This window comes from Prionailurus bengalensis, chromosome E2 (genome assembly GCF_016509475.1).
Source record: "Prionailurus bengalensis isolate Pbe53 chromosome E2, Fcat_Pben_1.1_paternal_pri, whole genome shotgun sequence".
Classification (NCBI taxonomy): domain Eukaryota; kingdom Metazoa; phylum Chordata; class Mammalia; order Carnivora; family Felidae; genus Prionailurus; species Prionailurus bengalensis.
The window spans coordinates 34,629,425-34,641,583 of NC_057352.1; the positions used below are offsets into that span (position 1 = coordinate 34,629,425).

Below are 12,159 nucleotides of genomic sequence, written 5' to 3' on the forward strand. Positions count from 1 at the left end.
TAGAGGTCTGTGTTTTGAGTACCAGACCTCACTGCCTTAACACTGAGCTTTCTGAGAGCCCAAGTTTGATTTCTTTTTCCCTTTGAGAGCAGCGCTAAAGTAAATAAAATGTAAAAATCTAATAAATCATAAATGACATAGAAATGGAAAGAATAGTTTATTTTGTAAAAGGAAATGTTTTATAATTATGCACTTGCAGCAAGATGGCTATGAACAGTATAATGATTTAAAACACATTATCATTTAGATGGTAAAAAGTGTCTCTACTAAGCAATGGCATCCAGTGGCATCATTATAATTTAATCAGTTGGTGGTTGCCACGTCAGTTGATGACTGCTACAGCCACAGATCTAGTCCTAGTGTATATTTAAATTATGTGACTAGCTTTTTTTGTTCTCAAAATCGAGCCAACCATCTAATGCTAAGTAGTCATCAAAGTTATGTGGAAGTATATAGGTATTTGAGATGTTTTGCCTTTACATAATCTCTATTCTTATTCATTTTCCATTTCATTCAATCTGTCAACCATTGACTGACATTACCCATCAGCAGGGTACCATCTCGATTCATGATGCTTCATAGGGTGGGTCTGTTGGGAAAAATAGGGAGCTATTTTATTCATTATGTCAATATGTACTGTATATAATCATTAATGGATGTAACTGTACTCTAATGGCTTTTTTGGCTGCCTTCTCCAGAAGGCTAAGTTCAAAGATAGTATCAGTTCATTTTTCTGGAAAGGGAGATTAACTTTTTTGACCTCAGAAGAATCACTCTGTAGTGTTTCAATTTGTTCCTTCATCCAGTTAGTAGGTCCTACCTATTGTGACACATTTCTGTGTTAGGTTCTATAGCACAGTGATTTCCAAACCTGACCACCATCAGAATCAACTGGAGAATTTGAAGAAAATAGTTGCTTGGGTCACATCCTAGAAATTCTGATGCTGGTGATTTGGAGTGGAACCAGGAATTTGCATTTTAAGAAGTACTTAAGCAATTCTAATGGACATTGCCTTTGGGATGATTAAGCTACAATCCCTTCTAAGGTTCTTTGTCTAAAAGTATGGATAAGTGAAAATTATTTTAGTACAGGGTAGATGATAACTATAAAAAATAACTTCTTTGGTTATCTTAGTGCTGTTTGTTTCTTTGTTTAAAGTTTATCTCGAAAGAGAGGGGAGGGCAGAGAAAGAGGATCCCAAGCAGGCTCTGCACTGTCAGCGCAGAGCCCCACGCCAGGCTTGAACCCACAAACTGTGATCATCACCTGAGCTGAAATCAAAAGTTGGATACTCAGCTGACTGAACCACCCAAGTGCCCCACAGTTATCTTAGTGCTCTTTTTTTTTTTTTTAATTTTTTAATGTTTATTTACTTTTGACGGAGAGAGAGAAAGACAGAGGGAGAGCAGGGGAGGGGCAGAAAGAGAGGGAGACACAGAACCTGAAGCAAACTCCAGGCTCTGAACTGTCAGCACAGAGCCCGACGCAGGGCTCAAACCCACGAACCGTGAGATCGTGACCTGAGCCGAAGTTGGACGCTCAACCGACTGAGCCACCCAGGCGCCCTTCTTAGTGCTCTTAAATCAGGTCTTACTCCAGAGTCCCCACATCCCAGATTATTTAGTCACTCATTTTATAATAACATCTTGCATTTTTGGATCCAGTGTAAGTGTAAGGCTCTGTGCCACATGTTTTACATGCACTATTCCATTTAATCCTCACAGTAGTACTGTGTAAGAACTATTATTATCTCCATGTTTTAAAGTGTGTCAATAGTCAGGGTACTTAGAATGCATAGCTGTAAATATTGCAGAGCTGGGACCTGCGCCCAGTCTTTCTGACTGCAAAGCCCCGTACCCTGTACTGGAGGTGGCCTCTGGCATCCTGTATAAGATCTGTAGGCTGAGTGTTACTGTCTTAAAACAATGGTCCTTCGGAAGAGGACCACATAATGATTTTTGGAATGAGCTAAAACAAAGCTGTGTAAAGTGTAATTGTTTAACTTCATTACCTAGTCTTTTGCCTAAAGTATTCACAATTTGTTCTGTGAGAGAAGTATAACAAGTGGCAATGATTTCCTGATAAAACCTATACGTTCTTTAGTACTGAATAAATCTAAAAGATCATACCCTTTGTTCACTTATGTCCCCTGCCTTTAGATGTGACCCTTAAAGATTCTCCGTATGTTCATTTCAGAAGTTTTTTAAAGATACCAGCTCTTTTTTTTCTTGTATGTTTCAGATTTCCCCCACCTAATTAGCCTCTTCTTTACACCTGGTCTTTAATTAAAGAGAAAGTCTTTAATTTTAAAATATTTGAAAACTTTATTTTTTTACTCCCATTTCCCCCTATGACAGATTTTGTAGTTGGCATCATTTTGGGGTCATTTAGGGAAAATGACTCCTTTGGAAGAACTTGACCTGAACTACACTTGAGTTCAGTATGAAAATAAGCAAAAGCTCACTGAATTCTTGTCATCTTCCTCCAAATTTAGTCAGATTTTTATAAATACCTATAGGTACTGGATATCTTCCCTTTAGAACAGTACTAAAAGGAAATCTGCATAGATTAATTATTCTATATCCAGTTTAGCAAAACATTTTTGGATAGAATGAAGTTTAAGACTTTGAGATTCAACAAGCTTTTTTTTTTTTTTAACCCACTGTATTTCTCAGAAGCATTCCCATCATTTCTTATTAATCTAAATAGCTTTACAAGTGATGGCATTAAACTGTAATTGTAGGATTCTCTGTTCTCTCCCAACACTTTTTCTGAGACTTAATCTCAACTGACATTCTCAAATCATTACCAGTTTTTTAAAATGCCTGATTGGTCTCCCTTCCGCAGTTATGTATTCCCCAATTTAATGTGTCTGAGTGGACTGGATCTTATTTACATGACACGCCTATCCCAACTTCCATATTGATCATCTGGAAAGGCTCAGGAGCTTTAGAGAAGCCAGTAGAATTCCCTCTGCTCCAGTAACCCCAACACCATGGAGCAGTTCAGGGTAAGAGAGCACTTGGCCAGGAAATGAAGCATTACCAAATAGAGTTCCCTGTATTGAATCCTGGACCACTCCCACTACCGTCCCCGAAGTATTAGTTGGTTTAGACACAGATTTTTATGGCCTAGTGGGTAAGAAACTATGACAATCCAGAGTATGGATTTTGATACAGACTTAACTGGGATGAGGAGTAGTTTTAGATATACTGGCATAGAAAGATGTGCTGTTGGTGTGCCTGGGTGGCTCAGTTGGTTAAGCATCCAACTCCTGATCTCAGCTCAGGTCATCTCCCCCATTCATGAGATCGAGCCCTGCATCAGTCTCTGTGCTGACAGCATGGAGCCTCCTTGGGATTCTCTCTCCTTCTCTCTGCCCCTCCCCCACTCATGCTCTCTTTCTTAAATAAACAAAAAAAATGTATCGTTAAGAAGAAAAAAAGCAAACCTCAGATGTTTATGGCATCATCCTATTTAAGTTAAAAAAATTGGCGGGGGGGGGGGGGTGCACCCGGGTGGCTCAGTTGGTTAAGCATCTGACTTCAGCTCACATCTTGATCTCATGTTCTCGAGTTCGAGCCCTGCTTTGGGTGAGCTAAAGCCCCACTTCAGGTGAACCCCACTTCTCTTTCCCTTTCTCCTCTGCCCCTCATGGGATATTTTTTTCTCTCTCTCCCCCCCCCACCCCTGCCCCCCATCCCAGCCCTTTGCTCACTTGCGGCCTCTCTCTTAAAAAATTGTTGTTGTTTTTAAGTATATTAATGTGCAGACAGACACATGAAGCTTTTAGCGGGGGTTACCTCTGGGAAAGGAATGGGCTATGCAGAAGAGAGGCTTTCACTTTTCTGTAGACTGTATGCAGCATTTCAGTCTTAAAATGAAAGTGCATCCATCTTTTGTTTTAAAAAGTTAACAGATGGGGTGCCTGGATGGCTCAGTTGGTGAAGTGTCCGACTTCAGCTCAGGTCATGATCTCATGGTTCATGGGCTCGAGCCCCATATCGGGCTCTGTGCTGACAGCTCAGAGCCTGGAGCCTGCTTCAGATTCTGTCTCCGTCTCTCTGCCTCTCCCCCACTCCTGCTTGCTCGTGCTCTCTCTCTTTCTCTCTCTCAAAAATAAGTAAACATTAAAAAGTTAACAGATAAAAAACTTTTAATATAATTCTTTGATATTTCATGGGAGTGCTCTAGTGGCATATCAACTGGGCAGACCTATCAGAAAACGTTGGGTTCTTTACCTGCTTCGTCTGAATTGTTCCAACAGTGTCTTCTCTGAAATTTCTGTGAGAAGGGCTGGAGCACTGCTTCTTAAATATGTTACTTTTTGGTCTTAGCATAGTTTATAAGATCAATAGAAATTTATAGCAGGGACCCTTTTAAAGCCTTATTTCTGATTTCTGTCTCTTGTCCTTTTAAGCGTTGAGATCTCTTAATTATCTACTCTCTGAGGGGAATTGTATGTATACCATGGTCCCTGCAGTAATGGGAATGGTATTACTTCAACTCTTTGTTGATTCTCTTTTAAGAAGCTGTTTCCAGCAGAGTCCTTGTCTTATGCTCCTACCTATACTTCAGTCACATCCTTTTAAGTATAACCTCCAAATTTTAAAGACAGCCTGACTGGGGAGAACCAAAATACCTATGGTATTACTTGGCTCAGCCATTGCTATCTTGCTAGTCTGGAGAGAGATACTGTCTGTTAACTCTCTTCTTTCTTCCCATCCCTCCCTCCTCTTCCTTCTGTTGTCCCTCCCCCTCCCTCTATGGGTTATATTAGATTATTATATGTATGAGTAAAGGCTTTCTATCTCCATCTATCTTCTATCTCCATCTCCTTTCCTTTAGTTTTCCCCCATGAACAGTAATTAAACTAGGCAAATATTTAAAAGAATTTGCTGCAAATCTGTCCCAATAATGGAGTTAATTTTTCTCTTGCTTTTCTCTTGCTCCATTGAATTACACATTTTATTTATAGCTATTCCTGAGCCAGTGCTCAATATACACAGTTTAATTGTAAATAACCAAATGTTGAGAGTACACACTAGTCTCTATTCCTTATACGTCCATTTTGTCCTTATGGGTCTTGTCTCCGGGTCTTGGCATGATTTTTTACTTTCTATTGCCAACCCCCTCCCACTTCTGTTTTCTTCTTCCAAATCCTTTCTAGACCTAACCAGATTTTCTCAGTTTAATGAGGAGGTGGTTCTATCATTAGGTTTTTGTTGATGACCAGACTGTATGGGATGAGAATTGCCATCCATGAATTCCTGGAGGGCAGGGACTGTGCCTTGTTCATTTTTATTCTCCCAGTGCCAGCATGGTGTAGGCATAGGGTGCCTAGTCAGTATTTTTAGACAAAGATCATGGGTGTGCTCTTTCGTAACTTTGTAGCAGCAGACATATTGTACAAAAAACTCATGGTTGTGAAAATGTAACTTTGTAATGTATATTTGCCTCTCTCTGAACAGTCTTGCTGACATAACAGAAAAACTTTGTAACTGCTTGTATGATTTCTGTAAATTCTCAAGAGTGCCTCCAAATGGGAAACGTGTACCGTTTGGTGATTGCATTCAAGTGAAACACTCTACTCTTTATTCTCCTTGGTATCAAGTGGGTGCTAGCATATTTGTATTATAACTTTTTTTTTAACAATAAGCATCTGTAATTAGATAGTTTATTTGAAATATTAACTTTTCTCATACATTTAAATTTAAAAAGGAAACAGTTCTTTTTTCTTTTTTTAATCCATTAAAGGAGTCTTTGCAACAACGGTACATATTCTTCTAATATATTTCTGCATAGGTAGAACCATGCATATGGATTTTGGGGGGAAAAATCAGTGGTAATTTGTGTGGTTTACAAGGATGTGGTTTAGCAATCAACTTTATGTTGTAGTGCTAAAAAGAAGTTCTTGATCGTAATTCCCTTATGTAAAGGTACCTCTTTGTGTCGGAAACCTATAAAAATAACCAGAGATGATTTCCCACTGTAATCCTATGCCTATAAAATCAAACTTAGAAACTGTGAGTAATTAAATGACCAAGAATATTTGATGCATTTTTCTTTTCTTCTCTTTTAGAACTGCCACTGGATGACCCAGATTCCCTGTAATTGATAATGTTGGAGATCGGTTCTGCAACTTTCTTCCATATTCGTTTGTTAAAAACAAATAGAATGCAAGTTCCTCCACTCCAGATTATGAAAACAGTACTTGGAAAACTGAAAACTATCTAAATGATTGTCTTTGGTTGGGCCGTGTTCTTAGTGAGCAGAAGCCTTGGCCAGGGTCTGCTGTTGACTCTTGAGGAGCACATAGCCCACTTCCTGGGGACTAGAGGTGCCACTGCTACCATGGGTAATTCCTGTATCTGCCGAGATGACAGTGGAGCGGAAGATAGTGTTGACACCCAGCAGCAACAAGCCGAGAACAGTGCAGTACCCACTGCTGACATGAGGAGCCAACCCCGGGACCCTGTTCGGCCACCAAGGAGGGGCCGAGGACCACATGAGCCAAGGAGAAAGAAACAAAATGTAGATGGACTAGTGCTGGACACACTAGCAGTCATACGGACTCTTGTAGACAAGTAAGTATCTGACTCCTCGCCACCTCCTATGAGATGATAGCGTTCTATAGGAACCATAACCTTTGACTCCTTCACTTCATTAGGATCTCTTCACCAAGCCTTGAGCTCATAAGGCAAGGGAGAATATTTTATTTCTCCTCTGATGGCAGAGTAAATTCTAAGCTTTGGTATTTTTACTTGCTAACATCTACTCCTGTCTGGAAGTATCTAAACATTTCAATAGTAGAAAACACAAAGCTATGATCTTTATTAAGGAATGTAGTAAATAAGGAGCGAGTTTGTGTTGCAAGCTACAATAGGAAATGGTTTCACAAAGACTGATTCTTATCTTGCTTGCCTATCTACGCCACAGACCAGAGATTCAAGATGAGTTATTTTTCCGAGAGCATGGCTGTGTGCACTTTCTGTTGGCGATGTAGGGACATAGATCAAGGAAAAGCGTTCGTCCTCCTCTCTTTTTGTATCCCTTATTTGGCCATCTTAGATCCATTTGGGAAGCTTGTAAATTGAAACTGCAGGGCACACCTGTACGTGTTTTGTTTCTCCCCTGCTTTGTCTAACTATATGTATGAAATCCCAGATTGAATAACAGTGAAAGGAAAGAACATTGTTCAAGTTGAAAAAATATTTTAACTTAACTGCAGTTCAGTAGTTAGGAGCAAAAGTTTTAGAACCATATCAACCAAGTTTCAAATTTTGGCCCAGCCCCTTGACTAGCTACATAATAGTGGGTGAATTAATTCTCTAAGCCTCAGGTTCCTCATCTATAAGAGGGAAATTATGTCTTTCTTACAGAGATTCTCATAATATATGTAAAGCTTCTAGAATAGTGCCTTACACATAACAATCACTCAGTAGATGATTGTATTTTTTTTAATGCTTATTTATTTTGAGAGAGAGAGAGGGAGCACAAGCAGGGGGGAAGAGCAGAGAGAGAGAGAGAGGGAGAGAGAGAGAGAGAGAGAGAGAGAATATCCCAAGCAGGCTCCACACTGTCAGCACAGAGCCTGACAAAGGGCTCGATCCCATGAACTTCGAGATCATGAGCTGAGCTGAAATCAAGAGGAGCCAGACATTCAACCAAGCCACCCAGGTGCCCCAACTTTTTTTTAAAGTTATATCTGGGTTCTTTTTGCCTCAGGCTCTGCTAGTAAATTTAAGTATCTAAATATTTGATAATCACTTTTATAAAACCTAGGTTTTTTTTGTTGTTGTTGTTGTTTTTAAATTTTTTTTTTTTCAACGTTTATTTATTTTTGGGACAGAGAGAGACAGAGCATGAACGGGGGAGGGGCAGAGAGAGAGGGAGACACAGAATCGGAAACAGGCTCCAGGCTCTGAGCCATCAGCCCAGAGCCCGACACGGGGCTCGAACTCACGGACCGCGAGATCGTGACCTGGCTGAAGTCGGACGCCCAACCGACTGCGCCACCCAGGCGCCCCTATAAAACCTAGTTTTAATTCCTCAAAATTATAGCGTTAAGCAAGGTATACCTGTGCATATTATTCTGAGGGGAATTTTTTCCCTCATAGAAATAAATTTATTTTGTACATCTTAATATCTGCTGTAGAACAGGCTGGGGAAAGGAGGTTCTTACAAATCTTCTCCATAACCAATTCAGAAAGGTCTTCCTAACGTTATTAATACCAGCCTTTAAAGCAGTTCTGGTATCTGACTCAATTTTGTTTATATTGTGGATAGACTCTTTTTAAATTCTTTTTTTAAATTATTTATATTGTAGTTAATATACAGTACAACATTGGTTTCAGAGGTAGAATTCAGTGATTCATCATTTATATTCAACACCCCATGCTCATCACAAGTGCCCTTCTTAATACTCACCACCCATCTAGCCCGTCTCCCACCCACCTCCCTTCATCAACCCTCAGTGTGTTCTCTGTCAGTTAAGAGTCTCTTGTAGTTTGTTTCCCTCTCTTCTCTTTCCCTGCCCTTCCTATATATCCATCTGTTTTATTTCTTATGTTACACATATGAGTGAAATCATGTATTTTTCTTTCTCTGATTGACTTTATTCACTTAGCATAATATATTCTAGCTCCATCCACGTCATTGCAAGTGACAAGATTTTTTTTTTTTTTGATGGCTGAGCAATATTCCATTGTATATATACATCTTTATTCATTCAACAGTCAAGGGACATTTGGGCTGTCTCCATAATTTGGCTATTGTTGATAATGCTGCTAGAAGCATTGGGTTGCACGTACCCCCTTGGAATCTGGAATTTTTGTATCCTTTAGGTAAATACCTAATAGTGCAATTGCTGGGTCATAGTTCTGTTTTTAGTTTTTTGAGGAATCGCCACACTTCTTTCCAGAGCGGCTGCATCAGTTTGCATTCCCACCAGCAGTGCAAGAGGGTTTCCCTTTCTCTGCATCCTCACCAACACCTCTTGTTTTGTTGTTAATTTTATGAATTTTAATGCTCATATGTTTGTAGAAAATATTTATTGAATATAAATCTATGCCATTTACATCCCTCAAACTCAGTCAAGAAGCTAGAAACTGTTATTTAAAGTTTCTTCATGGTGCCTGGTTTTTTTTGGTTGTTTGTTTTGTGTTGTTTTTGAGAGACAGCACATGCAAGCGCGTGAGCAGGGCAGGAGCACAGGGAGAGAGAATCTTAAGTAGACCTGCGCCTGGGGGGTGGGGGTGGGGTGCACACACACAAGGCTCCATCTCACAACCCTGTGAGGTCATGACCTGAGCTGAAATCAAGAGTCGACGCTTAACTGATTGAGCCACCCAGGTGCCTCTCTGCATGGTGACATTTAAAACATACTATAAAATTATAATGAAAAGTTTCCCTTCCCAAATAAGGAAACCACAAGCAGTGTTATTTAAGCCCATTCGAGAAGTACAGAATAGGCTTTGCCGTATTTTTTAAGAAAGTGATTAAGACAGTATGGAAGCAGAGTAGGAGATTTATCTCCAATCTTTTAGAAAATATTACACATTATAAGTGAACTTGTTGATGAAGCAACTAATTCACTAACCTGAGGCAAATAGCGTACATTTGAGTAATAGGGTCATCTTTACCGTAAACCTGCTTATACCAAATTATAGCTAGAACTCTTCTGAGAATGAGCAAATAAGGCAGATGTAGAGCAAGTGTGACGGGACCTGTTCGAGAAGCTAATGGCCAAACAGCGTTCAGACAGTTACAAACATAGTCACTGTAGCTTGTTTTTCAGAAACTACTAAAGGAGAAGAATTTCATACCTATAAAGTTTATAAGGCTGTTAAAACTAACCGTGGAAGATAGGACTGATGGACTTGGTAAGAATATACCTAAAAAGATGTATGCAGATGTCACAATTCTAGAATAATTGGTATTGATTGTTCCCCTCATTCTGCTTGTTACTTAAGAAAGGATGATGTTGATCTGAGAGAGGGGAGCAGTTTCTAAAGCTGTAGTGAGAGGCTTATATAGGAAACACACTTTAAATATACTTAAAGTCGTTTTGAAGTTCTCTTATTTGCATTTTTTTTTTTTTTGGTAGTGACTTTATCCTCAAATTGTCAGTGGTATTAATATTATTCTCATATAGTTTGGGACTTTAAGTTACAGACTCCTGATGGAAGTGTTTTCCTCACTGTGTGTGTGTGTGTGTGTGTGTGTGTGTGTGTGTGTCTGTTCTGTCTTCCTCTCTGTCATTCTGTCTCTCTTCCTGTCATTTTTGCTGTTATCTCCATCTACCTTCAGTCTACGACTTAACCTAAAATTGGCAGGTCTGCGTTCCCATAGCCTGAGTCCTGCTATATGGCTTTCTTTGCCTTTTCTGTCACTGGAGACTTGCAGCTTGACATCAGTTGTAGGTCAGATTGTCATTCCTAACTTTCTTCCAACTTCTTTCACTGAGAGGGGAACCCCATCTGAGCTTCACTTCCTGAGTCTGTTCCATCCCTTGCACAGGTGTGGTTTTGGTCCCCATTACCTACCCTGCAGGCATAGAGCTCCTGGTCACCTCTGTCTAGTTCCAGACAGTGAGCCCCATTGTCCTGCAGCTTTAGCTCCTGCGTCCCACCAGGAATTTCTGCTGCATTTCTGTTCCACAGAGAAGTTTATCTTGTTTTTTGAATGTAAGGATGTGTGTGTGCGTCCTTAAAGTGCATCTGTGTAGAATCGAGGTGTTGTAGTCCTCATTGGTCACTGACTCTACCACATTTTTATTATTCTTTCCTTTTTCCCTAATCCTGTTGTCTCCTTTGCCTGACCCACTAACCAAATATCAATGGGTAACCATTCTCGTGAATTTAAGGTTATTTTCTTCCAATCTGCCTGCCATATGTATGTTTGTGTCTCTATAGGAAGTTTATAATAGTATTTTGTGTGTGATTTTAAAAACTGACATAAGTGATACATAAATCTTTGTTTTTAACTTCTGTCAACATTATTTGAGACCTATGTTGCTGTGTATCAAGCTACAACTGCTTCTGAGTCCTGCAGATTATTCCTTTGTATGTTTGAAAGTCTTATATTTTGTTATCCTGTTATCTGGTGATGGTCACTTACATTGATTCCAAATTTTGTTCCTACAAATAGCATTATGACAAATAATCTCCTACACATCTATTACCTGTGTTAATAGTTTCTCTGGCATTGTTGGGACTTTTAATTTCATTATTGCCAGATTGCTCTCCGGAAATATTTGTAATTGGTCAGTTACATCATTTAAGACAAATCTTTTGAATGGTTATTTGTTATTTCTTCTGAGAGAGAGAGAGAAAGAGAGTGTGTGTGTGCGCATTCAGGGGAGGGGCAGAGAGAGGGAGAGAGAATCCCAAGCTCCATGCTGTCAGCTCAGAGCCCCATGCAGGGCTAGATCTCACAAACCATGAGATCATTACCTGAGCTAAAATCAAGAGTCTGATGCTTAAGGAACTGAGCCACCCAGGTGCCGCTAAGGCAAATCTTTTAAATGATAATTTTCCCTTGTTATGGAAAGGTACAGGATATGTCAGATAACCAGTACCTAATGAGTACCTGAAATTAACTTAATAATTTCCATATCATAAGAGTATTCTGAGGATTAAATGATTGAAAACAATAGTTTTTACAGGTTTCTTCATAGTAAAGCAGAGAGCCATGATATGTAAATAAACCTGAATTAGATCTAAGTAATTAGATTTATCATTGTTTGATGGAAAATGTTTCGTTCATTAGTGAAGTTCCCCTAAAGCACTTCCTTAAGATTCCTGGGATCACAGATTGAAAACCCACTAAATTACAGTTTATAATGCCATTTTAGAGCATCATCTACAATATTAAATATCTCCTTGATTAAGTTTGGTTTCTTTTTCTTCTACTGCCATTTTATGAAACTTAAGCAAATAGTGTTATCTCCCAGAAGAACACTTAAAAATGAAGATGTTTATGTAGGCGCTTGCTTCCATAAATCCTCAGTTGAGATTGTAATCTCTCTTCCTGGTGTTTCTTTGAGGTAAGTTGGAGGAAGATGATTTGGGCCTCCCTAGCTCATCTTGGTTGGCATTGGGCCTCTAGAGAAAGCTGAGTAGTTCTGTGGTCTCCAGTTCTAGTCCCATGCTTTT

General features: G+C 39.4%; 1 protein-coding gene across 2 annotated transcripts in view; it reads left to right on the forward strand.

The window, feature by feature from the left end:
* RSPRY1 (ring finger and SPRY domain containing 1) overlaps nucleotides 1-12,159 on the forward strand; it is a 44,289-nt gene that overhangs the window by 6,432 nt on the left and 25,698 nt on the right. For both annotated transcript variants that reach the window (XM_043599263.1, XM_043599262.1), the window contains exon 2: nucleotides 6,084-6,588. In XM_043599263.1, coding sequence (XP_043455198.1) covers nucleotides 6,239-6,588 — 350 coding nt within the window. In that variant the 5' untranslated portion in view covers nucleotides 6,084-6,238. The remainder of the gene's footprint in view (nucleotides 1-6,083; nucleotides 6,589-12,159) is intronic.